The 22,438-nt window shown below is 42.0% G+C and overlaps 1 protein-coding gene across 1 annotated transcript; it reads right to left on the bottom strand.

The window, feature by feature from the left end:
* Positions 1-4: 4 nt before the first annotated feature.
* Positions 5-22,416, bottom strand: LOC131574537 (serine/threonine-protein phosphatase 6 regulatory ankyrin repeat subunit B-like; the record flags this gene model as incomplete). Its single annotated transcript, XM_058829014.1, has 12 exons — positions 22,349-22,416; positions 18,604-18,804; positions 17,598-17,685; positions 15,678-15,820; positions 14,141-14,353; positions 13,113-13,191; positions 9,834-9,948; positions 6,752-6,834; positions 5,364-5,427; positions 2,932-3,000; positions 2,095-2,235; positions 5-42 (listed from the first exon to the last, which is right to left on the bottom strand). Coding segments are annotated over exons 1-12 (1,279 nt in total), but the record flags the coding sequence as incomplete, so codon positions are not given.
* Between the last annotated feature and the right edge of the window lie 22 nt (positions 22,417-22,438).

Genomic DNA, 22,438 nt, shown 5'->3' on the forward strand with positions numbered 1-22,438 from the left:
TCTTCAGCATTTTCATGGGAGTTACCTAAAATATTCTTTCTTCTTAGCACAGAGGACAGAAAAATGCAACTTATTCTCAAAATACCACACCGATGATTTTGATGCAGTCTGCTACCCACCCCCAATCTCCTTTTCAAGAAGCTGACTTCCTCCAGTCAGCAATGAGGAGTGTACAAGGTAACTTGGGCACTGCATGGGTCTGCAGGCAGTAAGTATTGAAAACTATGGAGACCACCATAGTCTGGTAGTTTATTGTCCCACAGGTCAATACCAGAAGAAAAAAATATTTTAAATTCTGGTTTCTATCAAATACAGTTTGACCATCTCTTTCTAGGATTCTTCTGTTTCAACCACAGCAAGGTTGTGCACTTTTTTACTTTTCAGAGAGTAACTCAGGACTACTGAACCTTGCTTCCTCCTGCAGTAAGCTGCTAGTTCTTCTCTAGCATTTAGGATTTAGCACAACTTTAATCACTTTATCTCAAATCTGCACTAGCTGACTTGCCTCACTTTCTGTCAAATATCTTGGCAACACTGTGTGATCTCTAGGTCAGGTTCTTCTCCCTGCTCATTAACTACCCACATCTACAGTTAATGATGAATATTCTTTGGAATGAGATTGCCTGACCTTGGAAGGTTTTTGACATTCAGCAGGGGGAAAAAAAACAAAACTGCTGACCCATAAAATCTTGGTCTGCAAATAGCATTTCATCTATGTAATAGGGCTTCTTCCAGAACATCTCAAACTGAAAAATTTAATGAGAAGACAGCATCACCACATCAGAATCAATTTAGGTTTGGATTGTGAGGACAAATAAAAGCCATATACTTCTTCCAAAGTTCAGGATGTGATTAAAATGCGGTGTTTTTTTTCCAAATGAGGGATAAAAGTAGATATATCCTGGAGTTAACCAAGAGCTTGTTTAAATGCAGGAACTTCACCTACCAAGAACCAAAAGCTGAAAAACACACACTGAATCATCATTCTCAACCCCCCCAAGTAACACCTCACCCTGGTAAGACAGGATTAGAAACAGCCAGTGGTGAAAGCCTTCCTACAAGCCTACACTGATTTTCATGCCAAGCACATATCTCTGATGATCCTGCCTACTTCTTCCCAGCCCTGTTCAGGTTTGAGGGTGATGGGGAAGACATTTTTTATATCAGTATTATCACAGCAAATGATTAAGTTCTCGAGGCTCTGATGTGGCATTCAGAACTCTGCCATAAAGCTAAACCAAACTTCCCCTGCCATGGCTGTGAGGTAGTGTTCTGCTGGGAGAGATGCAGCTGTACCTTCACCAGACCTCACTACACAAGAAACCAAAAACTAGATCCTTAATGTCTAGAGACACTGTGAGACAGAAAGGCATAGGATGACATAAAAGACATAGAGGTTGCTAACAGTTTTAAGAGACAATTAACAGGATCATTGAGTCTGGTTTATACAGTATGTTATAAGGAAGAGATTGCCAGAATGTTCAACTATCTGGGAATTAAAACTGCAGTCAGTAACCACAGCATTTCTAAGTTTTGCCCCTTTCTCACAAGAACAACACTGACAAAGGCTATTCCTCAGACCTCTCTCTAAAAAGGCACCCTGTATGAACAGGGTTTTTATCTGCTCTGAGAGTAGAGTGAGACTGATGGTTAGATCTATCCCACCTTTCCCACAAATCTGTCAAAATGTCCAAATGTCTGTCACTGCAGTCCACCTCAGAAAACTTCCCCTTCTCCTGTCTCTTGCTGTATTCCTTCTGATGGACTTGCAAAGCAAATGCAGAAAATTCTCTGAGCTTAATCTTGTGAGGAAATCACACAGAGGAAAACAGAAGACATAACACTGTGAAAATAGTTCTGTAGGGCTGCAAAACTGAGCGTTCCCTCAGAGGTATACCATGGAGCTGCAATGCCACATCATCTGGGGGTTTGGCTTCCAGTCAGAGCAACTCACTGTGGAGCTATGCATACATCTGAGAGAAATTCCTCTGCTAGTGGGATCATTTTTTTGGCTCAAATGACACAGCATCATGAAGAGACTAGATACTGATTTAGCAAAACACTCAAGGCAGGAATTCCTCAGAGCTCTCTTACTTTCGGTCCATGTCAGAAGCAGCAGCATAGTGCAAAGGGGTGCGTCCCCAGTCATCTGTTTCATTTATATTGGCTCCTGTTGTCACCAGAGTCTCAATGCAGTGGAAATGACAATTTGCAGCTGCATAGTGCAAAGGTGTCCTGGAACATAAGTGGCAATTTGTTACCTCGTATTCCAACATGTACTGAGGAGGATAAAGATAAATCCTAATTGCTGCATTCCTACAGATTTCCAGCGCTTTAATTTATGGAAAGTCAACAAAATATTGTGTTAATAGGAAGTTCTGGTGCTGCTACGAAGCCTAATAGGTTACAGAGCACCAGTCTGTGTCTTGCAAACAGCCAAATGCCTGTGAGAGCCTCTGCTGTAGCTCTGCAGACACGCTACTTCTCCCAGCTGGGAGGCAGGGCAAAACACAGTGTCCAGCACAGCATCTTCTTTAGCTGGCATAGCAACACCCATAGCAACGCTTCCTGTGGGGGGAACCCTCTAGAAAGCACATCCAATAGCAGCTATCCTGCCATCATAACCCAGGTGAGGTCTTGGGCACAGCAGCACAAGAATTTCAGCCGTAAGGAAAAAAAGAAAAGCTGTGATATTTTTAAAACAGGAAACTCAAGAGGGTGGGATGGCTTTAATGTATTTACTGAAGCCTGCACCTGGCTGGCTGGCATGTAACTGCAGCAGCAAGGGTTCTGCAGAGAAGGCCAAACTACCTGATTTTGCTGCCATTTTTCATAGAACATGTGATTTCCAGTCTGATTTCCAGGCAGATTTCAGGCCTTTCTTCCTTGCCTTATAGATTCTTTTTTAAAAGAGCTTTGTAATTTACCTACCTTCCACATTTGTCCTTCTTATTAAAATCTGCTCCACTGCTTTGCAAGAGTTTTATACATTCTACATTACTGGAAAGAGAAGTAAAGAAAACAAAACATGAATAAAACAGAAGCTTACACCTGCATTGCCCCCTGTCCCCCACAAGGAAAAGTTAGTCTAGTTACTTTGGTATTATTTGCTGTGCAAAACCAGGGTAGAGCTAACTGTAATGTGAAGTTCAATCTAACAGAAAGTGAAGCTCTAAAAATAAACTGTTTACTTTTTTTTTCAGTAGAAAACCTCAGACTTCTCTTCTGCAGAAGAAAAAAAATATTACTTTTCTAAAGAGAGCGCAGTAAATATGATCAGTGTTTTTGGAGATTTTCAGTGGCAGCTGTACTGTAGTGCTTCCCATTCTGACCTGGTATTTTATAAAGGAACTTAAAAAGAAATTTGTTGCTAGCTTATAAAATGCCAGTCTAATAATGAAGAGGTGACATTTAACGAAATCCACCCCCATTCAGCAAAGCATTCAACAGTAAGCACTTTGCTCAAATCCTGTTTATTTAATGAAATATAATCACATGAGTCACCTTTAGGTTTATTCTGATGCGATTTGTTGACTACTGATAGATTTTAGCCCATCTCCAAGTGCTTTGTTAAAAAAGGGGTGTGGCTGTTATAGTGAATGCCACATCAACACTGCATTAATGGAACTGGAGGAGAATTTACCACATCCTGATGTTTCTTCATCTTGTTTAAAGCCAGGTAATTTTTAATAGAAAACAAACCAGCTGCATTCTGACAAATTTTGTCATTCAAGCAAATAAATGTAGGACTCCAAGCCAGAAAATGACAGAAAGAAATGCAGCACTTTCCAAGAGCACTTGTCATTCACAGGGGCAACAAATCACCTGTGCTCACAATCAAATGAGCAGACCTTTGAAATTCTCTTCCTAGCACCCATGCAACTCCCATTAATGTAATGGCAGTAACAGGCCTGTGTCAGGAAATGAGCTGATGGCTTTTGTAGATCTCCAGCTACAGAAAAAAAAGGGGGACTGGATGCAATAATGCAATATTTTGGTGTGTGTCAATCCCAACTCTAAATTTCTGTTGCATAAAATAACTACAGAACACTCACCACAATGCACTAAAAATAAAAACACTTGTTAGTGATGACAATCACAGTAAACAACTGGAAAAATATGGTTTATTTTCATGAGTCACTTTTGCTTCTTATTGAAGCCTCTCCTTCTCTTTAGGATTTCCAAGATGTTCTTATTATCATTCTGGGTGCAGCCTTATCAAAGAGGTGGCATCTGAACCATATTATAATGATCTCCATCCAAGCAACTGTCATACCTCTTATATTAATGTGAGAAAAATATCAAGATGAATAATACCAATAATAAAAACAATTTGGATCAATTTTATTAGGGTTTGGGATTACCCCCTGCCCCAAGAACAAAAACTTTGTGATATAGATTTTGGTTCACTGAGAAGAAAAAGCAACTTCCAGAATCACTGCCAAATATTTGCTGTGGATGAGCATTTCTGCTTGCTATAACCACAGAGAATCCAAGGGCTGCAGCCAAGGCTCTGTTTCAGCTGTTTTCTGAGCCATAAAGTACTCAAACAGAAGAGTCAAAACTCAATGCTTGCCAAATGTTGTGTCCTTTTGCTAGATTAACTTCACAGCACTTCACTGACAATTATATTGAACTATTCAAAATAACTGGATGCTACATTTACACCTTAAATTGAAGCATTTCAATTTTCACTTCGATTTCTTTTTCTGCCCTCCCACCACTTTTCAGGAATGCATCACCCTGAGAGAGGGGCAGCCTTCTCACTTTCTAATTTGGAGGATGAAGGTTTGGTTTTGGTTGGGTTTTTGTTGTGGCTTTGGTTTGTTGGTTTTTCTTTTAGAAACTTAGACTTGAACCTGAAAAACAGGAAAGAGAGACGAGCTACATTTGGACTCCAAGGCTGCAATGTTGCAGGCACTGCTGCACAGCTGCATTTTTGGACAAGGACACGGTCCAGAGATGGAGGCCGGGAATAACTCCCCTCCCAGAAGCATCCCAGGAGCTCCAGCTCCTGCTCCTCATTGGATATTCCCTAGGGACTGGTGTTTTCCTGGACACTGCTGGCCCTTGGTGACTGTTGTGGCCCTCAGGGAGGCCTGGGCAAGAGCAGCACCCCTCTGAAAGCTACAACAGCCTTCTCAGGGGCATGGAAAGGAAGAGTTTATCCCTTTGCCATACATCAATATCAACCCAGCTCACCCTACACAAGGGCAGCGGCAAAAGAGAGCCTAAAGTGCCTCTCATTATGGCATCGGACTGCCTTGCACAGCAATAAATTCCTCTGTGGATGGCACAGCCAAGCTGGCTGGCCCCAACTGTGCCCCAAGATGCCTTGGAGCAGCCCCAGAGCAGGTACTCACCCTCCAGCAGCGGCCGCGTGCAGGCACGTTCTTCCGAAGCTGTCGGGGGTGTCTATGTCAAAGCCTGCAGACAGCACGTGCTCATTACTAAACAAGGACACTATGCTATACTTTTGTCCTAGTTAAACCACAAGAAACATCGCAGAGACAGAAAAATCAGTTAGTCGGGGGAAAAACAGAACGCAAGCAACTACAGTCAGAGAGAGGTTGTCACGGGAACGGCGAGCAGCTGCTTCGCTTTGGCAGCTCTATAAAAAGAGCCGCGAAGTTGACGAGCGTCTATTTCCGCATCCAGCTCCTCCACATCCCTGTCTGCAGCCATGTGACAGGCGTTGAGGAGGAGAGACTCACCAAGAGGACTGCGACAGCAGGACAGGAAGACAGAAAACATGGAGACATGAGGATGAGCTGCAGAGTCAGCCTAAACATGAATTGGGGTTGTTTTCATTGCGCGTGGTTGTCGCGTCGGGAAGGGGCTCCCAGCAGCGGGTGGGGATCAAGATGCTCATCAAGATGCACAAGGCCAGAGGTAACAGCCTGCCAGTGCTAACTCTGGTCACCCAGAGTGTTTTCCTATCTAGTGCCAAAGCCAGAGCATACCAAGTCTTTGTATAATAGGGTATGTAATTCCATTTTTCACATTTCTTTTATAGAACACAGGACTCAAGGGGAAAAGTAGTTGTAGGACATTTTACATGTTAAGTAATGAAGGAGTTTTCTAGAAAACTCATATGATCTGGGTCAGGATTTTTTAACTCACAGCTCTCTTGCCTGGAAAAAGCAGAATTTGGGATTTGGCCACTGATTATTGACTCTCTCAGAATGGTTCATAAGCAAGCTCTGGCTTCTTCCGCTTTGGGCTCTGGTGAGGATCCCAAGCCTGTTCTCTTGACATTACGCTTCCACTCATTTTCCCTCTCATGCCCCCAGCCAGTTTGGCCAGCCTAACTCCTTAACTACAGATTCGGAAACACACTTTAGCTGCATGTAAAATATATCATCATCATCAGTGAGATGTAAATAGCTGTGCCAGTGCAGACGGCAAGGAGATAATTTCAGAATTGCTCCTTTGGTGGGCAGAGGGGAAAATGCCCAAAACAAAACAGGATCTCACATTCCTGCTGTTTGGAAAGGGGTCCTAAATTCCCTCCCTCCCCTGGTGAATTAGTCTAAATTCTCTGAACCTGCCAGGAATAAAGAGCTTTGGGCATGAACAACACAGGAAGTACCAGCATGGCTTTGGGAAGGCCTTGCATGCTCGGGTACACCGCCCCACACAGCACAGGAAGCCTTTCATTAGAATAATTCACAAAAAAGAGTAGAAAGGGGCTGCAAGGAGCAGAGACAAACACTGTTTGAGTTCCAGGGACACTGGGGGTTTTACTCACCCGATGACAACAATTTCCTGCAGCAGTCTGAGTGGGCATTCAGCGCTGCTAAGTGTAAAGGGAACATGTTATGGATCCCACACCTGAAAGTGAGAAAATGCAGGTTACATACACACACAGCTCATCAAAAGCTCCTTCCAGAAAGGCAACATTTTCTCATGCTTTTCTAGGAAGAGTCTTTCTTGCTGCCTGCCATTATTTTTATCTATATTTCCTTAACAGCCTTCTTGAGAGTTAAAAATATTCTGATGCAGCAAAATCTTGGCATTATGCTTTGAACAGAATGTGGCAGGATGGTTTGCAAAAATTCCAGGCAAAGCCAAGGTAAGTGAGGAAGTAAGAGAGCAGATACTGCTTGGAGTCAATTACCCAGTGAGCCACAAATTTCTGCACCAGCAACACACATATGGCAACTGCCATTCTGAGGGAGATGTAAATGCCAAAATCTTCTCTATATTATTTCTAAATACTCTTTTTTTTCCCGCAGATGACTCTTCACACTTTCCTTTAGGCTGCCATGTCACAACTTTCTTCCACAGCCTAAGAACTAATAATCTAATTTTCCTGTTTGCTCCAGCTACTCTCCTCACCTCCCCTTTCACTTTTTCCTCCCTTTAACACATGACTCTCTCTTCAATCACACAATAAACTTTCAGAGTAGACATGATGGATAAGAAAATAAAGGTAGCCATTAGATTGAGCTTATCTAAATTTAGTCTAAATCCATATCAGGCAAACATGTAGTTTTCAAACAAGCTGAGCACTCAGCAACTTTAATTAATATCAGAAAATCATGCCAGTTCCATCCCTAGGCATGCCACTGCTTACTGTCTTAGAATAATTTTGGGTCTGGACATCTTGGTGTCTTTCACTCAGCATTATTTTGTGTAAATCATCTTGTTATTCTAGAAATATTATCCTACTGGCAGTTCTCCAAGTGTACATAAACACAGAGCCTCTGAAACCTAGCTTGACAAGATTATAATCTACTGCCTGCTCCAGCAGATTTTTTTTTTTAATTACCAACTCCAGAACAATAGAAAATGGATTCATATCAGTCCTTCATTTCTGCAAGACAGTTGGTGGATCGGAGAGAATGACCACCTCATGGAAGAGGATTTCAGATACAGACCCAAAGACAAAGGTCTTTCTACACCATAGATCATAATTAGTTAGGAAGCTGAAGACAATAATTAATGTGGATGTTTATACATATATCTTGCTCTCTCCAAGATTTTATACATAAATGTATTTAACTAATTTGGGGTTTTTTTCAAAAAATTTATTATTTCCAGAATCCACCGGCCTGTTCATTCTTTCTCTTATTCACATTAAAAGTGTCCTCCTTGCTGCTTCACTACACTGACTTATGCTGCTGTACAGATTTTAATTTTGCTATTAGCAGCATCTATATCTTAGAGTAAATCTATTCAGAGATGATCTGACAGCCTGTTCTTTGAAGAAAACATTGAAAGCTCCACTGAGCTCCTGCATCTGTACAAACAAGTTGCATTTTCTAGCTGTGGATTCATTTCTTTAAGGTAACATTGGACATTCTGTTTTGCTGTGGTTCTCCCCGCACCCATATCCCTCTGTCTCCTCCTCCACCCAGTTATCTGATGAAATATTATTCATCTTTTTGGTCAAGATTTCCATCCAGCAGATGTTTTGTCTGGTTTCCACCAAAATCCGCTATCTGCACATTTGCTAGCCAGTGTCCCACTTCTACAGTGCTGTTCACACTGGTTCCTCTCATCACTTGCACACTTTTCCTCCCAGTGCATTGCCTCAAAGACTGGCTGAGCTGTCTGCTCATGTTGGGAACAGTGCTGCAGATTTTTCTTTCCTAAACCTGTTTGGGGAGCTCACCCAGAGTTAATGCAGCACATATTGAAAGCACATTTAGCACAGGCAGTAGCATCATTTCCATCTGCCTGGTGTCTCTGAGCCAACTTCTTATTTCATTTATTCCTGCTGCTGGAAAAAGTATTTTATTTGATCAATGTTCCAGTCACCCAACTGTGAAATAGAAATTTCTAACTGGATAACCCTGATTCCAAGAGTGGAGTGGGCTATCCCAGTGGATCTCATTTTCCCTTAAAACCTCAACAGACAGCAACTGACTGTACTGGAGAGAGAGGAAAAACCTACACCGCTATTAAGACACCAAGATCTTCATGCTGACTGTAGTAATAAAATCCAGTGACATCAGCTGAAGCCTGTGGAATTGCATTATCCATGCCAATTGAAGATCTGTTCCACCTTCTGAGTTTGTAAGGTGTGAGTTGCACTCAGAAAAGGAGAATGGGAAAATCTGTCACTTGCATAAACACCATCAAGTAAATAAACAAAATACTGACAGCAGCAATTATCTCCCAAATTCAAACCAGTCATTTGCATTTGAAAGCAGAGTTTCCTAACTAGGTAAATCAAGAGATGATGGCAGGTTCTATGGAGAAGACAAATTATATTTTGGAGACATGTGGAGGTAACTGCCAAAAGCTTATATTCATGAAATCAGATGCTGCTCTGAAACACCTGGTACAGATAACCCTCATGGCACTGCGTTACCCTGATCTCATACCCCTGTGTTTATGCCCAGGCTTGCTATTTCCTTTTGACAGACCCTAGGAACCTGATCATAACTCAACAATACTCAAGTACTCTCTCTGTATATGCACACACACATGCGCATATATATATATATATATATATATATATGTATGTATGTATGTATATACACTACTACTACATGTACCTTAACAACTGATAATAGTTAACTATTAACTACTACTTCGTGTACATTAACACCACTGTCCCACATCAATGCTTCAGGGAAAAGAAGCAGTACTTATACAACTTGTAATCATGCAAGTGGGCACAACAGGAATTTAGCAGAGTTTGCTTCCCCTCCACACTTCCCAGTTGTTCATATTTTAGTCTCATGTCACCCAATGAAGTACAGTTCAATTATGCTTGTCAGTTTTGACCTTCCCACTTCAGAAGGTGAGGAGTAGCTGTGTTTCCAGGCATTGGACAATAACATTTGATCCTTACAAGCAGCTCCACTTGAGGCACCTACTTGGCAGTATCGGCTCCGCTGGTTATGAGGGTGTTGATCAAAAGCTCGTGTCCGTATCTTGCAGCCACGTGCAGAGGGGTGTTACCATCCTTATCAACACAGTCGATTTCCCCTCCTGCAGAAAAGATTTTCATAGTTTGACACCAAAAAACTCAGCATGAACCAGGGACCACAAGTGCTACTTGTCTCTAGTGACAGCACCATGAGCAGCCCAGAGCTGCTCTCTCAGCCACAGAGACACTGAATTTCCCAAGCACACAGCAAGCTCTCAGCTGTCAGCCGTGCTCTGGCAGCAGCACTTGCACCTCTCTCTCCACCTGCAGCGGTGGGGAAGAGTGGTGGGAACTGGATGACAAGGGTCAAGTACATGATTTGGATTTGCTGCCTATCTAAAGGTACAAATGGGTGCCCTGAAATAAACTACAAAATAACCTGCTGAAACTGTACCCTCATTTGTAAAGGCACTGCCACTCAACCTTATCTGTACAACAGTGTTAAATAGAGTTTGCTCTGGAGGCCATCAGGAACACACTGCAAACAAACGCATTGTGTGCTTTTTGTCTTAACAGAGAACAACCAAACAGTGCTTGTGTAGAACTTTTCCTTTTGCAATTTAAACCTGGCATCTTGTGTTTTAATCACATAAGCAGGAAAAATGGATTATTTCTTTAGATGGGTTACACACAAGTCCCTGTTTTCTTTTTGGACCAAGAACTGTAACTTTTTCAGTCTCTCCTTGCCAGTCAGGTTTACTGCACTCCAACTATTCTCTCCTTCCCCGAGTCCTCTCCAGCTGGCCTCCATCCTTGTGGAAGCACAAGCCAAAACCAGTACTACAGCTGACATCTCCCAGTGCCGAGCTGAGCAAACAGGATTACTTCATGCCTGCTGGCCACACTCCTATCTGTGCACTCCTGGGCACTGCACAGCACCATGTACATCCATGACACATTTCTTTAAGCACCAAAACACTGCTGACTTGTGGTCAACAGCCTTCTGATCCTCTACAAGCCCGAGACTCCTTCCTGAGGGATTGCCACCTACCTGGCTGTTGCCATTCTGAACTTGTCCAGATGATACTCCTGCTTCTCTGTGTGATTTTTATTTTGCTTTGCTTGCATTCCAACTTCTGTCTCCAGTTCTACAGGATCATTTTTTACTCTGACTCCACCTTCTGCCAAACTGTCTCTCCCAACCACGTTTTCTTTCTCAAAATGTTAAAAGCATATTTTCTATTCCGCTATCCAAGCTTTTAATGAAAATACTGGATAGTTCCAGACCCAGAAGGGAAATTGAAAACTCCCTCACTACACCTTCCATTTCAACAACAATTCATTTATTACTAATCTCTGAGTGTAGTTTTACAACCAGTTATGCACCAGCACTGCAGTATTTTAATACTCTGCCAGTTTGCTGTGAGAATACTTCCTGAAAGCATGTAAAAAGTCTTGCTAACATCAGGATATGGTAATATTTACTGCATATCCACTATTCACAGGTGATAACAGGGCTTAATTGCAACAGGAAGAGTTCTAGTAAAGCACTAGACACCACGCCCTGAGAAGCTATGGATTCCCCATTCCTGGAAGTGTTCAAGGCCAGTCTGGATGAGGCTCTGAGTAACCTGATCCAGTGCAAGGCAAGCCCTCCCATGGCAGATAGGTTACAACCAGATGATATTTAAGGTCCCTTCCAACCTTTCTAATTTCTAATTTTTTAATGGTAAACAAAGGTCAGTGAAATGCTTGAACAAGTTCCCTGGGCAGAGCATTCAGCAGTGGAGGTCTCCACAAACAGAAACTCAGAAACAGAGGTCTGTGCTGTGTTCACAAAGCCTATTAAACTGCTGTAGAAGAGAAGTGTGCTTTCCAGCTTCTTTTACTCTTGAGAAAGCTATGCAAGACATTGCCCACTGACCTATATGACATTCCCCAGCATTTATTTTTCCTCATTTTTAAAGAAAGGCACCACACTTGCAGTTTTCCCAATTTTAAGGTAATCCATTTTTCCTCTACAGGTTGCTAGAGACAACAACCAGAAACTGAGACATCATTAGCCAGCTCACTAAGTACTGCAGAATAAAACTCCATTGCTTTAAATGCTTGACATTTCTCTTTTCCCCAAGACCCCGTGGCAATGAGGCACAAAGTCAATTGCAATGAGATCTGTGTACAATACTAAAATTAGAGGGGCAGAAAACAAAGAAAGAAAGAAAGAAAGAAAGAAGTGAAACCCAAGTAAGTGGAAGAGTAGAGAGGCGTGAAGGACAGATGAAGAACAGCCAGTCCTTTCACACACAAATCCAACAGCAAACAGACAATGGCTCTAAGCCTGAACATATTAGACTAAACAACTGAAAACTGCAGTAAAGCACAGTTTCTTGCATTTTGTCCCAACTCCCCTTTATTATTTCTATTTTATTTATCCCAGGAGAAAGATAACAACAATTTGCATGATGACCTGAAAGAAGCATGATCTACTGGAGACCTCCATTTTAAAACACAGTCTTGTTTAAATGTGTCATTACATTTAAAGCACAATTGTTCAACCATCTCCAACATTCCACACTTCAGTTCCAAGTTTGGGATTTTGGAAAACAAAAAAACCAACCCAACCAATGAACAAAGTCCAGACCATCCTGTCTCAGATAGTCGGCCAAACTGGGAAGCTTAAGTAAAGAATCAGTAACAGCAACCTCTGTCATTCAGAAACAGGCCTCTGACAGATTTCCAACAAGAATAATTGCTACATTCTATAGTATTCTTGGACAAGAAAGATGCCTGAAAAAGGACTGATAATCAGGAATCCTGGCTATGCCAGAACAAACAAGGTAGTAGTACTGCTCCTACCTCCTGAGTACATATTCAACACTTAATGAAGACAGTGGTAAGAGATGAGCTAAGAGAGGTGAGAAAAGCACAGCTGCTGAGTGCAGAGTAGAAAAAATGGTTTGAGCTCTAGGAACACTAGGGCTCCCAAAGGAGGACAACTAGAAAACTGTGCATCCTTCTCAGCAGAAAAAAATACCTAAATACACCTCTGAACTCTTGTTTTCAGGTTAAGAATCTGAATAGATCATCTGGACCACTGTCAGATGGAAGATTATGAAATTTTGTTAACAACCAAAATCTCAGGTTGTGATGACATCATGGAACGAGAGCTGTCAGTTCAGCTCAAAGCCAGAAGTTCATGGAGCTGCCCTCTGGGTCAGAACTGAAAACTGCAACAGGGGATGTGCCTGATCTCTTGGAGAGCCACTCCAGAGGCACAGAAACTCACCGTTCTGGATGAGGGTCTGCGACCGCGTGAACCTCCCATGGACAGCTGTCATGTGCAGGGGGCTCTTTCCATCCTTACTCTGACAGGAATGAAACAGAACAGCCATTTAGCATGTGACAGCTAAGCAAAAGCACAATGCAAAAGCAAAGGTACAATGAGTAGAGAGCAATGTTTTGGGGTTTAGAGAAAGAAACTGAGACCAGGAAAGACGAGCAATGAGAAAATAGCATGGAAGTGGCATCAGCCTCTACTCACATCACTTCATGTTCATTTGCATGGGGTTTCACCTTCATTGGCAAGCACAATCCCTAATTTCTTAATAATTCTGAGTTTAAATACTGCACTGACTACTTTACTACACTGATCTTAAGGGACTTGCCAGAGGTGCTAAATGCTGGAAGTTAAATGCCAGTTTCACAGATGGGAAACTGAAACACACAGAATTTTAACTAAAGTAGTCAAAACCTTATATGAACTCAGAAGACCTCAAGTCTTCTGATGCTTATACCAGTACCCTCTGTTGGATAAGAGCAAGTTACTTTCAGCTTCATCAAGATGTGTAAGTTGTGTATTCAAGAATATTCAGATATCCTAAGCAGAGTCAGACTTTGTAAGCTAGGGCTCCAAAGTAGGTAACAAGTTACCCTGGAAAGGGAACTTTCTGAAATCAGGTTTAATTATACCCATATTATACAGGAAAGAAAAATACCAGAAAAGAATAGTTCTTTGACGTAGTACCATTCCCTGAAATAACATTTTGACAGAGTTCTTGGGACTATATTTTGGTACTTTTTCATGCCTTCATGAAAGTGGCTGGCCTAGAGTTTAGAGTTCTGATTGTATATATGAAGGCACTGAGAGGTCCTCTGCTGGGATGTAATCTCACCCAAACAGTTTCGTGATCAACATTCTCAGCATCACTCCAGTTCCATCAAGGATTTAAAGCCATGCTGTACTTGTTATAGTTTCCTCCTGAGCTATGCAAAATAGGATAAAGTAAAACTGTAAAGCTGGTATTTAAGTTTTACCTGAATATTAACATCTGCCCCATTATTCACTAGTAGTTCGAGACACAGTGCTCCATGAGTGGAGGCAGCAGCAAAATGCAAGGGGGTGAATCCATTGTTATTAGGCTGATTTACATTAGCACCATAGTCAATCAGCTCATTAACAACAGAATCCTGACCATTGTAACAGGCAATGTGAAGTGCAGTATTTCCATAGATGTTCATCTCATCAATCTAAAATGAGACAAGGAGACATAGTTAAAATTACAGACATCAGCTTAGCATTTTACGTAATGCATCACACACTGCAAATGGAAATAGCTGGAGGCCTGAACTGTCATAGGGCATAGCTCTCACCAGCACATCTCATCGACAAATTATACTGCCAGACAGCTTCACTTGGAATGCTTTACCTTTCCTATTATTAAGTTTTTTATCCTACTAACAATTTCTAAAGCCAATGTAATGACGATAATGATGGCAAAAGTCCTAACAAGCTGGAAAGCTTTTCCATGTAAGTGGAAAAGCACAATGAATAAAAAAGCTCACAATCTTTATATTTAAAAATATTACAACAGTGGGTAATGTGTTTTTGTGAACAGAACCAGGCATAAGAGCTGTTTCCACAGTTTTATTTTGGATAGGGAAAGAAGGTATCTGAGTGAAAGCAACCTGAAAGTGCATAGATATTTACACTTCAATAAGTAACCACTATCAGTAGCTCAGTATTATAAAGATGTAACTAAGATTAAGTTACTTCTTGATGACCAACTTAGTATTCAACTGCTGTTCTGTAAAACAGGACAAGACAGATTGTACAAAAGACTCGGGAATGGCATGAACAGCCTTCCATGAAATATAGGCATCTCAAAGATCATATCCCCAGTAGTGGAGAATGTGGAACTTAAAGGGATTTATTAGCATACCACTGTTAATAACAGGAAACAGCTATTCCCCTCCACAGCCAACAGCCTATGAACATGAACTTCTGACAATTTTCTGTCAGGTCAAGTCAGCTGAAAATGCCATGGCAAAAGCAATGGCTTTATTTGACATCTCTGATTAATTGTCTGGTTAGGCTCCTGGTCATCTCACAACTGCTTTGAGGAGCTGAAAATAACAAGAAGTCTGTTCCCTGAAGAAAAGTTATTTTCCAGAGTGAAAACAATCTATCTGCTACAGAGGAAATACAGGTCTGTAGACTGAAACAGCCTGAACTGCTGTTTAGTGAAGCAGTGTATGTGTTGAGAACAATCACTCATCGTATCAAAGGAAATGATGACCCAAGGAAAATTTCATTACTCCCATCTTCTTTTGCAGGAACGGGATATATCTCCTGATTCCTTCAGCAAGGTGGCCACAAATTTACTGTCCATAAGAGACTTTCTTTAATAAAGAATGTGTCCTGACTCTTGAACCAATAAACCACATCAAGAATAAGGTGGTCTGGAAAATGGAACCGCTTTTCTTTCGAAGTCACTGTCTTTAGCAGCATCCATAAGAAAGAAGAAAAGACTATCTCTAAATAGAGAGAAATAAAGTGCATATTACCACATACCTCCACCCCCAGGTTAAGGAGTTGTTTCACAATGTTAATCTGCCCATTGGAGGCAGCTGCATGAAGTGGGGTGTAACCCTTCTTGTCTTTACAAGTCACTTCTGCACCATGATTAATCAGTAAGGCAACAACTTCCAGGTGACCTTCAAAAGATAAAAGAGTGTTATCAATAATGAGTAGACCATCCTACAGCATCACTTCTCACAGATTACCGCTTTCTTGCTAACACACTGACTTTTCACTGCTGTTTCAATGTGCTCCCACAGTTTTACAAAGGAAGAAAAAGCATTTTCATGAATGTTTCTAATCCTAGCTCCAGGCCTTGTGAAGAAATCCATGCATTCACCTTCTGCAAATGTGTCAGATTGCTCTTTACTGAATTGATTTTCCACTTGCCAAAATAACAAAACCACACCTCTTTCCATTCATTTCTCTCAAGCTAACGGAGTGTTTTATTCTCCCTCTTACAGAGGACAGTGTTACAGTGAGCAGAGGAGCATGGCAATGCAAGCCTCCCAAAACAGCATCCTATTGATGTCACCTGCAAACACAACTGCTAACACCTCTTGGGTTTCCTTATAGATAAAGAAGAGCCTTAATAAATTATAAAATTAAGAGGAAGAGTCTTATTGCTTCATGCTGAGACAGAACTGTCTGTCTTAGAATTAAACATTTATTATGTCTGACACCATACAAAGTTGTGCTCCATCTGAGTTGCCCAGCACTTTCATGACAGGGGCAGCTCTGGTCATGTGCAGGAATGAGGAAGCCATATGTACAAGGTCCATAGATAATTAGTGCCCAAAAAACATTAAATATTCCAGAAACGCTGTGAGGTTTACAGCTCTCATCTCATTATCTAACTTCTGTCTAAATTGCACTACAGACTCCATTGCTAATTTAGGCCTTAGATGTTATCTAAATACTTTCAAAAGTACATCATGAATTTCTGAAAACATTTGAGTGGAAAAGAGGCATGGAATTGCACAGCACAATGCAACAGCCTTTCAAATCTAGAGAGTGAAGTTCAAAGCTCGTTAGCTCAAAAGCCACATCACAGTTGTTGGCAAGAGCCTTTCCATCTGTGTCTGTGTATATCAAAAAACCACACAATATGCTTTTCTCACAGTTGGAAATCTCCTATTATCTCATTTCTAAATGTGCCAGGATTAAAATCAAGATTTCTGACAGGTCAAATGAAGGAGCTCCTGGCTGAGGGCACACAACTTGCCACAATTTGTAACCTGAAATATACAGCCTGGCCAACAAAAGCTCCTGAACAAGCATGACCACTATCACAGGCAATCTTGTATTTTTAAGTTATAATGTCCCACTGTAGGAAATTTGCCTTTAACTTGAAAGGAGTGATAAGGCAAACTGTTTGAATTAAGCAGTATTTGGCAACAGCAATTATTTTTTGAACAGACATTTGGTTGCTCTCGTCCACTCTGGAATAAAAGGTGACAATTTGCTCCTAAGAGGAAGTGCCTACTGTGCATTTCCTAAGAATATCACAACCTACCTACTTATAAACTTCAATTAACAGCAAAATTTATGATCACAGTTACCTGCATTTCATTGAAAGTACTTTTGAGCAAAAAACTGAAACAAATATAACCTGGGTTTTTTTTCTAACACAAATATAGTTCAGGCTTGACTTAGAGTCAGAACAAAAAGCCCCAAATGAAAAAGCAACACAAAAAGCCCGCAATTAACTGTCTTAGAAAGGAAATCACAGCCAAGATCTCCCTAGCTGCAAACCCATAAATGGACAGTGTTTATTTAGATCAGCTGAACCCTTCCCTCCTCAGGGTAATTACAACACTCTCTTTTCATGGCCAGGTCTGTTCTTGTCCATTTTAAGACATGCTATCCATTTGTGAATAGGAAATTAAAAAGGAGCAGCAGCCCAAGCCTTACCCATGTACGCTGCCCAGTGAAGAGCTCTTCTGTCCTTTTTGTCAAAAGCATTGATGTTTGCCCCCTTGGCTAAGAGCAAGTTCACCATCTAGAAGTAACAACAGCAGGTTAAACCAACCCCCCAGATCACACTCTCAAAGGTTTATAACAAATCAATCTTGCAATAAAGCTGGGATCACAAGATGCTGTATTTGAATGACTGTTTCTGAAATACTCCATCAAAAAGATTTAGATTATGAGAGCTGGACACAGGCATTACTATCTCTTTCCTACAGTCCAGTGTTTTAAAGGCCAAACACCATCACAATTTTATAGGAACTAACATTTCTCTTTCTTCTTTTAGTTACAGCTCATCAACTTTAATTGACAGACACTTACTATTCCAGTCTAAGAGTTTTTACTCCATATCTAGATCTTCAAGTGTGCAATTGGAAAATGGGGGCCCTTTAACCCAGATTTAAAGACTAGCAAAACTGAGGAGGAAAAACTCTAGGGGCTTTGTTTACATTAGCTTTTCATACAGTTAAATAATAATACTTGAAAGGTTTGCCTTTCTATAAGTAGGGAAAAACAGAAGCATATTTTCTAGAAGGCCGATTAGAAAAGCAGAGTGACTGGATCTCTGCTTCACAGCTGCATGTTTCTTCAGCGTGAAATGAATCCACCAGTCTTCCCTTCTTTCCATTCTGTCACTCTTATTTTCACAGGCAGTCCAGCTCCAAAGAAGTAAGGAGACCCTGGAGCTGCTGGAAGCGGTAGCACAGCCAGCTCTCCAGGAGTGCCTGCACACCTCCCTCTTACCCTGTCTCTACACAGGCTCCTTCCAGCCACTGCTGTGTTCCTGCAGGCAGGGAACCCGTCCCATAGTTTGGGAAGCAGCCGAGTGACAGGAACCCTGGGGCTCAGGGACCTGGGGCTCAGTCTAGACCCAGCCAGAGCAGGTGAAGAGGAGTAAATGAGACAACAGCTCAGGCAAGCAGCTCAGAGCGAGGCTCGCAGCGCTCACCTCGACGTGGCCGTTGAGGGCGGCGTGGTGAAGCGCCGTGCGCCCGCCGCGGTCGGACACGTTGACGCTGCTCAGCAGGGGGATGAGGATCTCCGCACACTTCACAGCCTTGTTGGCGGCTGCCACGTGCAGCGGCGTCTGCCAGTTCTTGTCCCGGGCATTGACATCGGCCGAGTGCTTGATGAGCACCTGCACGGCTTCCTGCAACGGCAGCGCAGCCACAGCCATCAGCACGGCCCTGCTCCTGACAGCTCCGGCTGCTACCCGGCTGTGTTCCGCACAGCACGGGGACACGGAGAACAACATCCCTCCGAAACACCTGCCAGGCTCCTGGAATGGCACTGTCCTTTCAAATGGCCCAGCACACATCGCTCTGCTGGCACTGAGAGCAGCGGCCTCGCAGCCAAAACTTGCCAGGTGGATTTGGGGATGTCCTGCCTGCACGGAGCCTGTTTGGCTGATTAACCGGCAGTGCCTCACAGCTGTGCTTTCAGTGAAGAAATGAATTCCCTTGAGCCTTTACTGCCATCACTGATGGGCTCAGCCTTGGCCAGCAGCAGGACACTCCAGGAGCTGCCAGGTGCTGGCTCTGTCAGACATGAAGATGCTTCTGGCAGTTTCTCACAGAAGATGCCCCCACTACCAGACCCTTGCCACACAAACCCAACACACACTGCTACAGGAATCATCTACAAGATGAAAAGCACATCAAAATAACAGTAAAGTGCTGCACCTTTTATTTATAAACAGGAAAAAGGAAAAAATAAAGAAGAACACGTAAAAAGAAAATTTTAGCTTTGTGAAAACATGAGAATGTTGGTGTCCCTAGCTTAGCATCAGCATTCCTTTCCTCCCCAAGGCCTAAGCATGGGCCAAGGGTCTTGACTGCAATATCCATTCTGTCAGCCTGAGACCAAACAACATCTTTTAAGGTTAATTTTGTTGGTTAAAAGTAAATATTTCCCAGTGAGAAAATGTACTCTTCTCTCTTGAGAGTCCCTCTCTTGCTGGAGAATTCACAATCAGTTCATTTCTGCATCTACTCATACCTCTGCCATTAAGCAAGTCAGATAAAAACCACAAATTCTTCTCAAAATTGCATTTAGTTTCCTCTTCCTTTTTCCCCCCCACAAACAAAATACAGACAAACTACTGGGACACAGTAGCATTCAAGCAGCCTTGTCTGATAAACACAACTCACATCTGGTATGTAGGAGAGCCATAGTCCTACATAGTACCTTATTCTCTTTCCATAAACTGCAAAGTTTTCTGTTAAGCCCAGCCAAAATTTTATTACGAATAACAAATGTACAGTGTGTTTACATAGTACTTTTATATCTAGAATGGCCCAGGAGAGTGCCTGCAGTCTGTATCAACATTACATATACATACTGGGATTTTTATGTCTTTGTCCTCAACTGATCTCAGCAGTTTCGTTTTCTACAGCAGTCTCAAAAGCTATCCTCTAACAGATTTGTTCAGTGCGTGACACTGCATCTCCTACAGCACCAATGATGATCTATGACTGCTGATGTCTCAATAGGGTTTTGTTTTTCAAATTATAGGCCTACTATTTTAAGAGTCATTTAAATGTAATTCACTGGAGACCTACCCAGCTGGGACATGAAGTCAGCAGGAAAATTCATGCACTCTTAGTGAAAGAAAGAAAAAGTTAAAGGATAATTTTTAGAAGTAAATAATAAGGACTGAATACCTGAAGCTAAAAATATCCAAATTTTAAAAGAAAAACATTTACACCTTTTTGTTTACATCTGCAGTCTGCTGCTCTTTCTGATTTGGGATCAAAAATTAAAATCCTTATGGAAAAGTTTTAATTCTATTGTTTTTGAGAGCATGAGCTTTACCCTTTTATTATAGTTTCTCCATATGCATGCAGTGCCCAGCTATAGTGTAAGCCTCTGCAGTCAGTGTCTCTAGCTATCCCAAGCTATCACAGTGAAATGTCTTAACTTTTTCAAACTGTTTAGGGCTGGAAGGTGATATATCCATTAACAATCCTACACAGACACCCTAAGGGATGCTGATTTGTAAATAAACATTTGAATCCCTAAAGCCCCTGAAAAATCATCAAGACATAAGTAAAGAAGTGTCCAATATTTCAATCAACATATAAAAGGATTCAAGGAAATAACTTCTGAATCCTCTGAAATCTTCATAGTAAAAGATTGATAAAAAAACTTAGCATTTGTTGGTGATCATTCTAAAAACAACTGTGCTTCCAAAACTACACAGAGTCCTACTGGTCATCTCCTGGACCACTAATTCATCTTCTATCAATGGGAACTTTGAATTCACCTACTGCTGTCTACTACTATCACCATCAAATCTGCACATTTGTTCATTTGAATAGGAAGGTAAAAAGCATCATTAAAAGAGCCTCGAAAATAATAAATCCTGTTTCCAAATTGTTACCAAAAGTAGCAATTATAGTATAAATCATGAAGAAAAAATGCCAGGAGGAGAAAGTTTAATGTGTTTATGAAATATACCATGAAAAGGGTTTAAAGGCTGGTGCGTCCCCCTGCTGCCTCACTAATGCACCTGTGTGCTCACCGAGAGGTACCAGAACTGCCAGCACACCTTCTCATTGTGCTTCAGCTGACAAAGAGTTAAAGATGAGACACAGCGCCACAGAAAGACATACATTTTCTGTTAGGACTGTCACTGATGATAAAAATCATGTACTCTGACAAATCCAAAACCAGAAACCAAGCACACTGCAATTCCCGCATCAGAAAGACTGTGGCTGTTTTTTAAGGTTTAAGCCTGATCTTTGTTTTCCAACATGGCTTTTTGTATTTTGCCTCATTACAGCATTCACAGTCTCTCAGATATTCCTTTCAGAGGGTTTCAGGGAATGCCAGCAGCTGGGAAGCTCAGCCAGCAGCCAAACAATGCCCGAGTTCAGAAGAGAGCCCAGGATTCCTGCCTCCAGGCTTGGCAAGCGCTGGACTGTTTCGGAGGTGATTTGAGTCCATCAGGCTCTGGAAGACAGCCACCCTCTGTCTCCTTTACAACCCCTCCCCTCATCCCCAGCAGCCAATTCGGTCTGCAGTTGGGCTCACTGTTAATGAAGTATTGGGAGGGCAAAAGTAGACAGGGAGGTCCCCAATGGAAAGCCAAGAATACTGGTGCAGTTGAAAAGAATAATCCCCGAGCTGCATTCCCAGTAGTTACTGCCGCTCCTTTTTAAGGTAGCAATGGAAGAGGTACAACATGATGGCAGAGGATTTCTATTTGTCAAGCAGAAGAAATATGGGCAAACCCTCCCTTCTGCATGAATCAAATGCATTAACAGAAAACCTAAGGGATGCCTTGAAATGTAATTAACCAAAACAAATTATGTGGTAATGCATGTTGGATCACATCCACATCCACTCCCTTCTGGCACACACACAGCATGCACACACCCACAGGTATTTATTCCTCTTTTTTCACTACCTGAAGGTGATGTGGGCACTGTAGACCACTGTGGACTCCATCCCATGTCAGTTCTCCTCACTACTCCCTGTGACTTGCTATGGCAATGTGGAAATCAAGCACATGAAGGCTCAAGAGCAGCTACAGCTAACTTGTAAACACTGGCCTTCAGCCGCAGTGCCCTGCATGCAGGAAATGCCTTCCCTCTTTGCACGCCCATGCCACCTACCATGGCTCTCCAGGGTTTGCTTTTCCCCCAACATGTTGATTATGTGTAAAAGCAGGGTAATCAAACCTTACTCACTTCACTTCTTGAAGCAACTGCTCGATGGAGCGGAGTCAGCCACATATTGTCCTTGGCATTGACACGAGCGCCTGCAAACGAACAGCAGAG

The sequence above is a fragment of the Poecile atricapillus genome, unplaced genomic scaffold (genome assembly GCF_030490865.1).
Source record: "Poecile atricapillus isolate bPoeAtr1 unplaced genomic scaffold, bPoeAtr1.hap1 scaffold_377, whole genome shotgun sequence".
Taxonomy (NCBI): domain Eukaryota; kingdom Metazoa; phylum Chordata; class Aves; order Passeriformes; family Paridae; genus Poecile; species Poecile atricapillus.